Below are 16,207 nucleotides of genomic sequence, written 5' to 3' on the forward strand. Positions count from 1 at the left end.
CTCCCCCTCCCCCTCCCCCTCCCCCTCCCCCTCCCCCTCCCCCTCCCCCTCCCCCTCCCCCTCCCTCCCCTCCCTACCGTAGCTTGGCCCCGTGCCCTCCCCATCGCCCCCGCCTTCTCCCGGACCCCCCATGCCTACCCCTCCAAGGCCCCAACCCATTTGCTCACATCGGTCGGCTGCACTCCCGCCTCCCACCTGCCCCCCCCCCCTCCCCGTCCCAAGCTGCTGCCGCTCACTGAGATAGGTGGCCAGTAGCAGCCACACGCCCGAGGCAGTCAGAGCACACAGCATGCCGAACTTGCAGGAGCGCGCGGGCAGGGGCGGGCTCAGGACCGGCGCAGTGGGCACGGCGGGAAGACAGGGGCGGCGGCCGAGGAGCGGGTGGAGGGTCCGCGGCCGCGGCGGACCAACCAGCAACCAGCGCGCAGAGTTCGCACTCCCCACGCACCCACCAACCCACGCACCCACCGACCCACCGACCCACACCACGCACACACACACACACACACACACACACACACACACACACACACACACACATACACATTTGCATACACAGTGCTTTCCTAACAAACACACACGCACACGCACACGCATACGCACACGCCCTGAAACCCACATGTACAGCTCCGGCGCACAGTCGAAGGCGGTCAGCCGCGCGATGCCGCCCGCCACCGTGCGGGTCACCTCCCGGCCCTGTGCGCGTGCGTGGGAGGTTTGCGCCCAATCAGTGTCGACAGGGTGGCCAAACCGGCCGTGCCACGTGCCACCATCATCCTCTCCGACCGCGTACGAATCTGTGCGACCGAGCCGTGGGCACGTAGCACCCAAACCCATTCCCCTCCCCCTATCACGCCATGTCGTGTGTGTGCGGGCGACCCGAGGACGCACCCCGGCGTTCCCCCTGCCGCCCCTGCACCTAGCCGGGCCCCTAAGCCTGCACCGGCCCCCTGCCCCCTCCCCATGCGCCACCGCCGCTGATCACGCCGCCGCCGCCTCCTCACCAGCAACACACTGCCGCTGAACTCGCATACTGAGGCAATGAGGAGGGCCTGCCGCAGCGTGAGCGTGCGCGCGGCCACGCTACTGCCAAACGCGTCGGCGACATCGTTGGCGCAGGTGTCAAGTAGACATGTGCGCACATACGTGGTCAGCGGGTGCGGCGAAGGCGCGGGCGGTGGCAGCTGCAGCCAGCTGGCGGGGCCGGCGTCGAAACTGGGCGAAGAAGAGAGCCATTGTTGCTTACGAGCTACATCCCGGTCTTTTCACTCACCAATTCCAAAGGCCTGGCGTCAGCAGTCCGGTTCGCCGCGCATGAATGTGAGAGAAGGGCGACACAGCGGAACACCGGTTCGTCGCTCATAGTATGCATGATCTCGCTATATCTGTGCCGCTGCTATCTCCCCGGCAAACTTTAGACCCCTCATGAGCTCACCGTAAAGAAAGCAGCCAGGCAGCCGACGATTAAATGCACGCATAGTCATATCAGTAAACTTATGGAAGCGCGCTTAGAAAGCAAGGACTCGAGCTGAGTTGCAACTCGGGCCTGAACTCGCGCTATGTATGACGCTGAACTCGCGCGTTCGGCACCCTATCTCTTTACATTGGCGTCTGTCATTACTACAGTCATACACAGTAACTCCATCGAGCCAAGGTCATCGGACCAAGGCGCGAACGGAGGCCCTGCGCAGGGCGGCTTTTACGATATGCGATTTTGCTTGTTATGCGGAAAGGAACATACGGTGGCGGCAAACTGCTGCGGTCGACTGCGTGGCAGTACGGATTGTGCGGATTGGGAAGCCATTTGCCAGACCAACGGCGTCGCCCCATCCTCATTAAGGTTGCGATATTACAAAGAAGGGACAATCCGACCAAGCAAGGGTGCCCGTGCACCCAGGTCAAGAGGGACCATCTCCGGCCCGAAAGGAAACCACCCTCCCCCCAGTTGGCTACCGACCTTCCACAACCGTGCAACAGGTCTTCGCGTAATGCGTGTCTCGGCAGCTGCACAGCGAGTCGAAGCTAAGCCCAAGCCCGCCAAAGCCCCACCAACGTACAGCAAACCGCACTAGCGCACGAGGCGCAATCAAACCGGCGAGGCGTCAACGCAGGTACACCGGGCACGTAGTCCGGCGACGCCCACGTCGACGCCCCACACCCACAGCGCACACACCAGAGGCACACCGCTCCCACCACTCACGAGCAAATTAAGGCGAGGGGGGCGGGGAGCCCACATCATCAGGCAACACTAGCAGCACACAGTCACCCGCACCCCGCGAGAGGAACGGATGGTGCGCAGGCACCGTGGCCCAGGCTTTCGGGCGGAGGCCGAGACTGACATATGATTGCAGCCGGCCCCAGAAATCAGCAATAACGGACACACTGATGCGCATGACTTCCGCCGACGTCAGAGCCCGACGCACACGCAAGCCAGTCATAATCACCTGCTGCTCATCGCCGTAGCTCCTCGGAACGCAAGTCGCCGTAGCTCCTCGGAACGCTAGTGGAGAGCCGAGCGGAGGACTAAGACTTTCGGGCGCGTGTCTGTGCCGACCCTGGGTCGCCGGGAACTCGCTCACGCCACACGCACACTTCACACGCACACGCAACACGAAACGAAAGAACGCAAACACAAAGGACTAAAACAGCTCTTAGCGACCCGCGAGCGCGTCGCACACAACACGCGCACTCTACACGCACGCACACGCACACAACACGTGCGCTGGCAACGCAAAGCGATAGAGCGCTAGCACTACGAACTAACGCAGCTCGCGGCGGCACCCAAGCAAGCAGAAGGACTTGCTCCGACCCCGGGTCCCAAGGAACTCGCTCACGCCACACGCACGCAACGCACGCACTCGCAACACAACGCGATAGAACACTAATACAGAGGACTTACGCAGCTCGCGGCGGCGCTAGAGCGCGCGCACGCAAGAAGCACGCGGCTAGACATAGCGAAACTCGCGTCCCATAGGAGCCCGCCGAGCAGGGGTCCGGGCTGTGAGCAGACAAATGCCGCAACGCTTTTATGACGGCAAAGCAAAACAGAACGTAGAGCCGAGAGAATAGGTTGCATGCACAAAACGGACGCTTCACGCACCGAGCTCCCAAACTGAAGCAAACTAAAATCATGTGTATTTAATGTACTAGTATGAAACTTAAGCAATCAATTGTGGTCGAAAAGCAGCACGAAGGAGTCGGGTGCAGCGCAAGGACGTTGCTCGCTGGCGCTCGCGACGGGTGGGCGCACGCGAGCCTAACGCTCAGGTACTATTCTAATCACTATTCTTATCAATACTGTGATAAGGAATACTATGGACGGTTAGCACCTGCGCACCTGCCTCGCCACCTGGCACACACACGCCACGCTCACTTGCCTGGCATTGCACTAGCCACTTGCCTTTGCACTCATCAGTCATCAGTGCGCGCCACTAGCGCACACACCACTCAGCCATACGCGCTTACTCTAGCCGCACTGGCTGTGATCTTTGGTCACGTTGACGGCGGGCCCCCGATGCGCCCGCCCCCTCAGCACAGGCCACGCCTTTGCACTAATCAGAGGGCGCCGCTGGCGCACACACCTCTCAGCCACGCATTCTTACTCTAGCAGCACGCCCTGGGGATGTTCTTTGGCCGCGCTGACGGCGGGCCCCCGCACACACATACTCTGCACTAGCCACGCCTTGGCATTCATCAGGGGGCGCCGCTAGCGCACACACCTCTCAGCCATGCGCGCTTCCTCTAGCCGCACGCACTGGCTGTGTCCTTTGGCCTAGTTGACGGCGGGACCCCGCACACAATACTCTGCAGTAGCCACGCATTTGCACACATCAGTGGTCGCCACCAGCGCACACACCACCAAGCAACGCGTTCTCGCTCTAGGCGCACGCCCGGGCTGTTGCGGTGCGGGGCTAAAGCGTACGTAGGCCAGAATGGAAGGCGGTGTGGGCTTGCAGGCGGCACGGGGGCAAGACAATTTGTAGCGGAAGTTGCGAATTGACACTGGCCGCATTCTTTGGTCGCGTTGACGGCACGCCCCCGCACACACCCTCGGCACTAGCCAAGCCTTTGCTTTCATCAGGGGGCGCCGCTAGCGCACACACCTAACACCCATACGCGCTTCCTCTAGCCGCACGCACTGGCTGTATTCTTTGGCCGCGTTGACGGCGGGCCACCGATGGGCCCGCCCCCTCTGCACTAGCCACGCCTTTGCACTTATCAGGGGGCGCCACTAGTGCACATACCTCTCACCCATACGCGCTTCCTCTAACCGCACACACTGGCTTTGTACTTTGGTCACGTTCACGGCACGCCCCAGCACACTCACCCTCTGCACTAGCCACGCTTTTGCGCTTGTCAGGGGGCGCCACCAGCGCAGACACCTCTAGCTGCACGCCCTGGCTGGGGCGGGATGTGTTTGGCCGCGTTGACGGCGGGCCACCGATGGGCCCGCCCCATCTGCACTAGCCACGCCTTTTGCACCTATCAGGAGGCGCCACCAGCGCAGACACCTCTAGCCGCACGCCCTGGGGGACTTGTTGGGCCCCCTGATGCGTGCAAAGACACCGCTAGTGCAGCGGGGGGCGGGCGCATCGGTACGCCCCCGCACGCTCACCCTTTGCACTAGCCACGCCTTTGCACTTATCAGGGGGCGCCACTAGCGCACACATGTCTAGCCGCACGCCCTGGCTGGGGCGGGATGTGTTTGGCCGCGTTGACGGCGGGCCACCGATGCGCCCGCCCCCTCTGCACTAGCGGTGTCTTTGCACGCATCAGGGGGCGCCACTAGTGCACACACCTCTCAGCCATACGGATGTACTCTAGCCGCACGCCCTGGGGGACTTGTTTGGCCGCTTTGACAGCGGGCCACAGATGCGCCCGTGCCCTGGGCACTAGCTGTGCCTTTGCACGCATCAAGGGGCGCCACTAGCGCACACAACTCTCAGCCATGCGGGCTTACTCTAGCCGCACGCACTGGCTTTGTACTTTGGGCACGTTCACGGCACGCCCCTGCACGCTCACCCTTTGCACTAGCCACGCCTTTGCACTTATCAGGGGGCGCCACTAGCGCAGACATGTCTAGCCGCACGCCCTGGCTGGGGCGGGATGTGTTTGGCCGCTGTGACAGCGGGCCACAGATGCGCCCGTGCCCTGGGCACTAGCTGTGCCATTGCACGCATCAAGGGGCGCCACTAGCGCACACCTCTCTCAGCCATACGGGCTTACTCTAGCCGCACGCACTGGCTTTGTACTTTGGGCACGTTCACGGCACGCCCCCGCACGCTCACCCTTTGCACTAGCCACGCCTTTGCACTTATCAGGGGGCGCCACTAGCGCAGACATGTCTAGCCGCACGTCCTGGCTGGGGCGGGATGTGTTTGGCCGCTGTGACAGCGGGCCACAGATGCGCCCGTGCCCTGGGCACTAGCTGTGCCTTTGCACGCATCAAGGGGCGCCACTAGCGCACACCTCTCTCAGCCATACGGGCGTACTCTAGCCGCACGCACTGGCTTTGTACTTTGGTCTCGTTCACGGCACGCCTCCGCTGCACACTCACCCTCTGCACTAGCCACGCCTTTGCACGAATCAGTGCGCGCCGCGATCGAACGCACCACTCAGCCACGCATTCTCACTCTAGCCGCACGCCCTGGTGCGGGGCGTGTTTGGCCGCGTTGACGGCGGGCCACCGATGGGCCCGCCCCATCTGCACTAGCCACGCCTTTTGCACCTATCAGGAGGCGCCACCAGCGCAGACACCTCTAGCCGCACGCCCTGGGGGACTTGTTGGGCCCCCTGATGCGTGCAAAGACACCGCTAGTGCAGCGGGGGGCGGGCGCATCGGTACGCCCCCGCACGCTCACCCTTTGCACTAGCCACGCCTTTGCACTTATCAGGGGGCGCCACTAGCGCACACATGTCTAGCCGCACGCCCTGGCTGGGGCGGGATGTGTTTGGCCGCGTTGACGGCGGGCCACCGATGCGCCCGCCCCCTCTGCACTAGCGGTGTCTTTGCACGCATCAGGGGGCGCCACTAGTGCACACACCTCTCAGCCATACGGATGTACTCTAGCCGCACGCCCTGGGGGACTTGTTTGGCCGCTTTGACAGCGGGCCACAGATGCGCCCGTGCCCTGGGCACTAGCCGTGCCTTTGCACGCATCAAGGGGCGCCACTAGCGCACACAACTCTCAGCCATGCGGGCTTACTCTAGCCGCACGCACTGGCTTTGTACTTTGGGCACGTTCACGGCACGCCCCTGCACGCTCACCCTTTGCACTAGCCACGCCTTTGCACTTATCAGGGGGCGCCACTAGCGCAGACACGTCTAGCCGCACGCCCTGGCTGGGGCGGGATGTGTTTGGCCGCTGTGACAGCGGGCCACAGATGCGCCCGTGCCCTGGGCACTAGCTGTGCCTTTGCACGCATCAAGGGGCGCCACTAGCGCACACCTCTCTCAGCCATACGGGCGTACTCTAGCCGCACGCACTGGCTTTGTACTTTGGGCACGTTCACGGCACGCCCCCGCACGCTCACCCTTTGCACTAGCCACGCCTTTGCACTTATCAGGGGGCGCCACTAGCGCAGACATGTCTAGCCGCACGCCCTGGCTGGGGCGGGATGTGTTTGGCCGCTGTGACAGCGGGCCACAGATGCGCCCGTGCCCTGGGCACTAGCTGTGCCTTTGCACGCATCAAGGGGCGCCACTAGCGCATTCCTCTCTCAGCCATACGGGCTTACTCTAGCCGCACGCACTGGCTTTGTACTTTGGTCTCGTTCACGGCACGCCTCCGCTGCACACTCACCCTCTGCACTAGCCACGCCTTTGCACGAATCAGTGCGCGCCGCGATCGAACGCACCACTCAGCCACGCATTCTCACTCTAGCCGCACGCCCTGGTGCGGGGCGTGTTTGGCCGCGTTGACGGCGGGCCACCGATGGGCCCGCCCCCTCTGCACTAGCCACGCCTTTGCACTTATCAGGGGTATCAGGGGGCGCCACTAGTGCACACCTCTCAGCCATACGCGCTTCCTCTAACCGCACACACTGGCTTTGTACTTTGGTCACGTTCACGGCACGCCCCCGCACGCTCACCCTCTGCACTAGCCACGCCTTTGCACTTATCAGGGGGCGCCGCTAGCGCACACACCTAACACCCATACGCGCTTCCTCTAGCCGCACGCACTGGCTGTATTCTTTGGCCGCGTTGACGGCGGGCCACCGATGGGCCCGCCCCCTCTGCACTAGCCACGCCTTTGCACTTATCAGGGGGCGCCACTAGTGCACACACCTCTCAGCCATACGCGCTTCCTCTAACCGCACACACTGGCTTTGTACTTTGGTCACGTTCACGGCACGCCCCAGCACACTCACCCTCTGCACTAGCCACGCTTTTGCGCTTGTCAGGGGGCACCACCAGCGCAGACACCTCTAGCCGCACGCCCTGGCTGGGGCGGGATGTGTTTGGCCGCTTTGACAGCGGGCCACCGATGCGCCCGCCCCCTCTGCACTAGCGGTGTCTTTGCACGCATCAGGGGGCGCCACTCGGGGACACACCTCTCAGCCATACGGATGTACTCTAGCCGCACGCCCTGGGGGACTTGTTTGGCCGCTTTGACAGCGGGCCACAGATGCGCCCGTGCCCTGGGCACTACCCGTGCCTTTGCACGCATCAAGGGGCGCCACTAGCGCACACATCTCTCAGCCATACGGGCTTACTCTAGCCGCACGCACTGGCTTTGTACTTTGGTCTCGTTCACGGCACGCCTCCGCTGCACACTCACCCTTTGCACTAGCCACGCCTTTGCACGAATCAGTGCGCGCCGCGATCGAACGCACCACTCAGCCACGCATTCTCACTCTAGCCGCACGCCCTGGTGCGGGGCGTGTTTGGCCGCGTTGACGGCTGGCCACCGATGGGCCCGCCCCCTCTGCACTAGCCACGCCTTTGCACTTATCAGGGGTATCAGGGGGCGCCACTAGTGCACACACCTCTCAGCCATATGCGCTTCCTCTACCCGCACACACTGGCTTTGTACTTTGGTCACGTTCACGGCACGCCCCCGCACACTCACCCTCTGCACTAGCCAAGCCTTTGCTTTCATCAGGGGGCGCCGCTAGCGCACACACCTAACACCCATACGCGCTTCCTCTAGCCGCACGCACTGGCTGTATTCTTTGGCCGCGTTGACGGCGGGCCACCGATGGGCCCGCCCCCTCTGCACTAGCCACGCCTTTGCACTTATCAGGGGGCGCCACTAGTGCACACGCCTCTCACCCATACGCGCTTCCGCCAACCGCACACACTGGCTTTCTACTTTGGTCACGTTCACGGCACGCCCCAGCACACTCACCCTCTGCACTAGCCACACTTTTGCGCTTATCAGGGGGCGCCACCAGCGCAGACACCTCTAGCCGCACGCCCTGGGGGACTTGTTGGGCCCCCTGATGCGTGCAAAGACACCGCTAGTGCAGCGGGGGGCGGGCGCATCGGTACGCCCCCGCACGCTCACCCTTTGCACTAGCCACGCCTTTGCACTTATCAGGGGGCGCCACTAGCGCACACATGTCTAGCCGCACGCCCTGGCTGGGGCGGGATGTGTTTGGCCGCATTGACAGCGGGCCACCGATGCGCCCGCCCCCTCTGCACTAGCGGTGTCTTTGCACGCATCAGGGGGCGCCACTCGGGGACACACCTCTCAGCCATACGGATGTACTCTAGCCGCACGCCCTGGGGGACTTGTTTGGCCGCTTTGACAGCGGGCCACAGATGCGCCCGTGCCCTGGGCACTAGCCATACCTTTGCACGCATCAAGGGGCGCCACTACCGCACACATCTCTCAGCCATACGGGCTTACTCTAGCCGCACGCACTGGCTTTGTACTTTGGGCACGTTCACGGCACGCCTCCGCTGCACACTCACCCTTTGCACTAGCCACGCCTTTGCACGAATCAGTGCGCGCCGCTATCGAACGCACCACTCAGCCATGCATTCTCACTCTAGCCGCACGCCCTGGTGCGGGGCGTGTTTGGCCGCGTTGACGGCGGGCCACCGATGGGCCCGCCCCCTCTGCACTAGCGGCGCCTTTGCACGCATCAGGGGGCGCCACTCGGGGACACATGTCTAGCCGCACGCCCTGGCTGGGGCGGGATGTGTTTGGCCGCGTTGACGGCAGGCCACCGATGGGCCCGCCCCCTCTGCACTAGCCACGCCTTTGCAGTTATCAGGGGGCGCCACTAGCGCACACATCTCTCAGCCATACGCGCTTACTCTAGACGCACACACTCGCTGTGTTATTTGGCTGCGTTGACGGCGGGCCCCCGCCACGCCTTTGCACTCGTCCTGCCCACCCTCCCCCCTCTTCCCCGCCCCACGGCCCCGCACGTGTTCCCGACCCTTGCACCCCGTATTGTTTCGGGTTTACTTACATCCACTGCAGCGTTGGCACTCGTCGGCTCCCGCGTCAATTGCTGTTGCGAATGTGAATGTAACTTCCAACGCGCTCATATTGGATGCGGATTACAATTGAAGGGACAGCCCGACAAGCGGGGGCACGCCGTACCCACGCCGCGAAGGGCCATCTGCGACCCAGAGAAACAACACCCGCCCCCTGGTTGGCTGCCGACCTTCATAGTGTTACGCACATGAGTCGAAGCCAAGCCGAAGCCCGCCAAAGCCCCACCGCCATGTAACACCCCTCATCTCGTTTAGGTCTTTTGGCGGCAGCACCAACGCACAACAAGGCGCGACAGGCCAGAGGTCTGCCGACATCCCCATCAAACGCAAGCACCACACATTTTCTCGTCGGCGTCACAGACGCGCAAAGTCTTGGCCCGGAGGCCCATGTCCGGAAACGTCGGTGCCGAGGCACCACAAAGGGAAACCGAGCCGGAAACTGACCAAACCACCAGTACACCACAACACCTCGCCACGGGCACACCGCCCTCCACCCGCCCCACCAGCGAACTAGACCGACCCACCAAACACGCACGCGCGCGCCCGGAGGCGAACAGGCGCACCAGCCGCCCGGGCGCCCGGGCAACAGCCGCCCGGGCACTCACAACCCGACACCCGGGACTACCCGACCAGCGTCACCTGCTGCCTAACGGTCCCTGAACCGCCATGCTACGAACGGCACCCGCAACCTAACTATCTGCTGAGCCAGCAAGGCCGCCGGTGGAGACGACGGCGGGCCAGGCGGCACGAGGAGAGGCTCATATTGCCTGCGCGGTCCACCCTAGCAACTATTTCTTCACACACAGTTTCAGCTTCTTCCTCTCTGCCCCGCGCCCAGCAATTCGCAGTGCCCGCCGCATGCCATGGGGCGGGCAGTTACCCGCGATCCAACTCCCTCCGCACCCGCTTCCCTTCCCCCCGACCCCTCCGCACCCCAAGCACCCCAACCCCCACGGCCTGAGCTACGGCCCCCTCAAGCCGCAGGCTTGTGGAGAGCCGAGCGGAGGACTAAGACTTTCGGGCGCGTGTCTGTGCCGACCCTGGGTCGCCGGGAACTCGCTCACGCCACACGCACACTTCACACGCACACGCAACACGAAACGAAAGAACGCAAACACAAAGGACTAAAACAGCTCTTAGCGACCCGCGAGCGCGTCGCACACAACACGCGCACTCTACACGCACGCACACGCACACAACACGTGCGCTGGCAACGCAAAGCGATAGAGCGCTAGCACTACGAACTAACGCAGCTCGCGGCGGCACCCAAGCAAGCAGAAGGACTTGCTCCGACCCCGGGTCCCAAGGAACTCGCTCACGCCACACGCACGCAACGCACGCACTCGCAACACAACGCGATAGAACACTAATACAGAGGACTTACGCAGCTCGCGGCGGCACTAGAGCGCGCGCACGCAAGAAGCACGCGACTAGACATCGCGAAACTCGCGTCCCATAGGAGCCCGCCGAGCAGGGGTCCGGGCTGTGAGCAGACAAATGCCGCAACGCTTTTATGACGGCAAAGCAAAACAGAACGTAGAGCCCAGAGAATAGGTTGCATGCACAAAACGGACGCTTCACGCACCGAGCTCGCAAACTGAAGCAAACTAAAATCATGTGTATTTATTGTACTAGTATGAAACTTAAGCAATCAATTGTGGTCGAAAAGCAGCACGAAGGAGTCGGGTGCAGCGCAAGGACGTTGCTCGCTGGCGCTCGCGACGGGTGGGCGCACGCGAGCCTAACGCTCAGGTACTATTCTAATCACTATTCTTATCACTACTGTGATAAGGAATACTATGGACGGTTAGCACCTGCGCACCTGCCTCGCCACCTGGCACACACACGCCACGCCACGCTCACTTGCCTGGCATTGCACTAGCCACTTGCCTTTGCACTCATCAGTCATCAGTGCGCGCCACTAGCGCACACACCACTCAGCCATACGCGCTTACTCTAGCCGCACTGGCTGTGATCTTTGGTCACGTTGACGGCGGGCCCCCGATGCGCCCGCCCCCTCAGCACAGGCCACGCCTTTGCACTTATCAGGGGGCGCCACTAGTGCACACACCTCTCAGCCATACGCGCTTCCTCTAACCGCACACACTGGCTTTGTACTTTGGTCACGTTCACGGCACGCCCCAGCACACTCACCCTCTGCACTAGCCACGCTTTTGCGCTTGTCAGGGGGCGCCACCAGCGCAGACACCTCTAGCCGCACGCCCTGGCTGGGGCGGGATGTGTTTGGCCGCTGTGACAGCGGGCCACCGATGCGCCCCCGCCACCTCGGCACTAGCCACGCCTTTGCACTTATCAGAGTGCGCCACTAGCGCAGACACCTCTAGCCGCACGCCCTGGTGCGGGGCGTGTTTGGCCGCGTTGACGGCGGGCCACCGATGGGCCCGCCCCATCTGCACTAGCCACGCCTTTTGCACCTATCAGGAGGCGCCACCAGCGCAGACACCTCTAGCCGCACGCCCTGGGGGACTTGTTGGGCCGCTTTGACAGCGGGACCGATGCGCCCGCCCCCCGCTGCACTAGCGGTGTCTTTGCACGCATCAGGGGGCGCCACTCGGGGACACACCTCTCAGCCATACGGATGTACTCTAGCCGCACGCCCTGGGGGACTTGTTTGGCCGCTTTGACAGCGGGCCACAGATGCGCCCGTGCCCTGGGCACTAGCCGTGCCTTTGCACGCATCAAGGGGCGCCACTAGCGCACACATCTCTCAGCCATACGGGCTTACTCTAGCCGCACGTACTGGCTTTGTACTTTGGGCACGTTCACGGCACGCCCCCGCACGCTCACCCTTTGCACTAGCCACGCCTTTGCACTTATCAGGGGGCGCCACTAGCGCAGACATGTCTAGCCGCACGCCCTGGCTGGGGCGGGATGTGTTTGGCCGCTGTGACAGCGGGCCACCGATGCGCCCGCCACCTCGGCACTAGCGGTGTCTTTGCACGCATCAGGGGGCGCCACTCGGGGACACACCTCTCAGCCATACGGATGTACTCTAGCCGCACGCCCTGGGGGACTTGTTTGGCCGCTTTGACAGCGGGCCACAGATGCGCCCGTGCCCTGGGCACTAGCCGTGCCTTTGCACGCATCAAGGGGCGCCACTAGCGCACACATCTCTCAGCCATACGGGCTTACTCTAGCCGCACGCACTGGCTTTGTACTTTGGGCACGTTCACGGCACGCCCCCGCACGCTCACCCTTTGCACTAGCCACGCCTTTGCACTTATCAGGGGGCGCCACTAGCGCAGACATGTCTAGCCGCACGCCCTGGCTGGGGCGGGATGTGTTTGGCCGCTGTGACAGCAGGCCACCGATGCGCCCGTGCCCTGGGCACTAGCTGTGCCTTTGCACGCATCAAGGGGCGCCACTAGCGCACACCTCTCTCAGCCATACGGGCTTACTCTAGCCGCACGCACTGGCTTTGTACTTTGGGCACGTTCACGGCACGCCCCCGCACGCTCACCCTTTGCACTAGCCACGCCTTTGCACTTATCAGGGGGCGCCACTAGCGCAGACATGTCTAGCCGCACGCCCTGGCTGGGGCGGGATGTGTTTGGCCGCTGTGACAGCGGGCCACAGATGCGCCCGTGCCCTGGGCACTAGCTGTGCCTTTGCACGCATCAAGGGGCGCCACTAGCGCACACCTCTCTCAGCCATACGGGCTTACTCTAGCCGCACGCACTGGCTTTGTACTTTGGTCTCATTCAGGCACGCCTCCGCTGCACACTCACCCTCTGCACATACCACGCCTTTGCACGAATCAGTGCGCGCCGCGATCGAACGCACCACTCAGCCACGCATTCTCACTCTAGCCGCACGCCCTGGTGCGGGGCGTGTTTGGCCGCGTTGACGGCGGGCCACCGATGGGCCCGCCCCCTCTGCACTAGCCACGCCTTTGCACTTATCAGGGGTATCAGGGGGCGCCACTAGTGCACACCTCTCAGCCATACGCGCTTCCTCTAACCGCACACACTGGCTTTGTACTTTGGTCACGTTCACGGCACGCCCCCGCACGCTCACCCTCTGCACTAGCCACGCCTTTGCACTTATCAGGGGGCGCCGCTAGCGCACACACCTAACACCCATACGCGCTTCCTCTAGCCGCACGCACTGGCTGTATTCTTTGGCCGCGTTGACGGCGGGCCACCGATGGGCCCGCCCCCTCTGCACTAGCCACGCCTTTGCACTTATCAGGGGGCGCCACTAGTGCACACACCTCTCAGCCATACGCGCTTCCTCTAACCGCACACACTGGCTTTGTACTTTGGTCACGTTCACGGCACGCCCCAGCACACTCACCCTCTGCACTAGCCACGCTTTTGCGCTTGTCAGGGGGCGCCACCAGCGCAGACACCTCTAGCCGCACGCCCTGGCTGGGGCGGGATGTGTTTGGCCGCTGTGACAGCGGGCCACCGATGCGCCCGCCACCTCGGCACTAGCGGTGTCTTTGCACGCATCAGGGGGCGCCACTCGGGGACACACCTCTCAGCCATACGGATGTACTCTAGCCGCACGCCCTGGGGGACTTGTTTGGCCGCTTTGACAGCGGGCCACAGATGCGCCCGTGCCCTGGGCACTAGCCGTGCCTTTGCACGCATCAAGGGGCGCCACTAGCGCACACATCTCTCAGCCATACGGGCTTACTCTAGCCGCACGCACTGGCTTTGTACTTTGGGCACGTTCACGGCACGCCCCCGCACGCTCACCCTTTGCACTAGCCACGCCTTTGCACTTATCAGGGGGCGCCACTAGCGCAGACATGTCTAGCCGCACGCCCTGGCTGGGGCGGGATGTGTTTGGCCGCTGTGACAGCGGGCCACAGATGCGCCCGTGCCCTGGGCACTAGCTGTGCCTTTGCACGCATCAAGGGGCGCCACTAGCGCACACCTCTCTCAGCCATACGGGCTTACTCTAGCCGCACGCACTGGCTTTGTACTTTGGGCACGTTCACGGCACGCCCCCGCACGCTCACCCTTTGCACTAGCCACGCCTTTGCACTTATCAGGGGGCGCCACTAGCGCAGACATGTCTAGCCGCACGCCCTGGCTGGGGCGGGATGTGTTTGGCCGCTGTGACAGCAGGCCACAGATGCGCCCGTGCCCTGGGCACTAGCTGTGCCTTTGCACGCATCAAGGGGCGCCACTAGCGCACACCTCTCTCAGCCATACGGGCTTACTCTAGCCGCACGCACTGGCTTTGTACTTTGGTCTCGTTCACGGCACGCCTCCGCTGCACACTCACCCTCTGCACTAGCCACGCCTTTGCACGAATCAGTGCGCGCCGCGATCGAACGCACCACTCAGCCACGCATTCTCACTCTAGCCGCACGCCCTGGTGCGGGGCGTGTTTGGCCGCGTTGACGGCGGGCCACCGATGGGCCCGCCCCCTCTGCACTAGCCACGCCTTTGCACTTATCAGGGGGCGCCACTCGGGGACACATGTCTAGCCGCACGCCCTGGCTGGGGCGGGATGTGTTTGGCCGCGTTGACGGCAGGCCACCGATGGGCCCGCTCCCTCTGCACTAGCCACGCCTTTGCGGTTATCAGGGGTATCAGGGGGCGCCACTAGTGCACACCTCTCAGCCATACGCGCTTCCTCTAACCGCACACACTGGCTTTGTACTTTGGTCACGTTCACGGCACGCCCCCGCACGCTCACCCTCTGCACTAGCCACGCCTTTGCACTTATCAGGGGGCGCCGCTAGCGCACACACCTAACACCCATACGCGCTTCCTCTAGCCGCACGCACTGGCTGTATTCTTTGGCCGCGTTGACGGCGGGCCACCGATGGGCCCGCGCCCCCTCTGCACTAGCCACGCCTTTGCACTTATCAGGGGGCGCCACTAGTGCACACACCTCTCAGCCATACGCGCTTCCTCTAACCGCACACACTGGCTTTGTACTTTGGTCACGTTCACGGCACGCCCCAGCACACTCACCCTCTGCACTAGCCACGCTTTTGCGCTTGTCAGGGGGCGCCACCAGCGCAGACACCTCTAGCCGCACGCCCTGGCTGGGGCGGGATGTGTTTGGCCGCTGTGACAGCGGGCCACCGATGCGCCCGCCCCCTCTGCACTAGCGGTGTCTTTGCACGCATCAGGGGGCGCCACTCGGGGACACACCTCTCAGCCATACGGATGTACTCTAGCCGCACGCCCTGGGGGACTTGTTTGGCCGCTTTGACAGCGGGCCACAGATGCGCCCGTGCCCTGGGCACTAGCCGTGCCTTTGCACGCATCAAGGGGCGCCACTAGCGCACACATCTCTCAGCCATACGGGCTTACTCTAGCCGCACGCACTGGCTTTGTACTTTGGTCTCGTGCACGGCACGCCTCCGCTGCACAATCACCCTTTGCACTAGCCACGCCTTTGCACGAATCAGTGCGCGCCGCTATCGAACGCACCACTCAGCCACGCATTCTCACTCTAGCCGCACGCCCTGGTGCGGGGCGTGTTTGGCCGCGTTGACGGCGGGCAACCGATGGGCCCGTCCCCTCTGCACTAGCGGCGCCTTTGCACGCATCAGGGGGCGCCACTCGGGGACACATGTCTAGCCGCACGCCCTGGCTGGGGCGGGATGTGTTTGGCCGCGTTGACGGCAGGCCACCGATGGGCCCGCTCCCTCTGCACTAGCCACGCCTTTGCGGTTATCAGGGGGCGCCACTAGCGCACACATCTCTCAGCCATACGGGCTTACTCTAGACGCACGCACTGGCTTTGTACTTTGGGCACGTT

At 63.4% G+C, this 16,207-nt stretch overlaps 1 protein-coding gene across 1 annotated transcript; it reads right to left on the minus strand.

Moving 5' to 3' along the window:
* Positions 1-195: 195 nt before the first annotated feature.
* CHLRE_12g495953v5 (uncharacterized protein) lies at positions 196-1,704 on the minus strand (the record flags this gene model as incomplete). The annotated part of the gene is made up of 5 exons (XM_043068001.1): positions 1,436-1,704; positions 1,274-1,286; positions 1,005-1,215; positions 604-696; positions 196-325 (listed from the first exon to the last, which is right to left on the minus strand). Exons 1-5 carry the CDS (start codon positions 1,482-1,484, stop codon positions 233-235), a joined length of 459 nt encoding a protein of 152 aa, XP_042918000.1. The 5' UTR covers positions 1,485-1,704.
* Between the last annotated feature and the right edge of the window lie 14,503 nt (positions 1,705-16,207).

The sequence above is a fragment of the Chlamydomonas reinhardtii genome, chromosome 12, assembly GCF_000002595.2.
Source record: "Chlamydomonas reinhardtii strain CC-503 cw92 mt+ chromosome 12, whole genome shotgun sequence".
NCBI classification, from domain to species: Eukaryota; Viridiplantae; Chlorophyta; class Chlorophyceae; order Chlamydomonadales; family Chlamydomonadaceae; genus Chlamydomonas; species Chlamydomonas reinhardtii.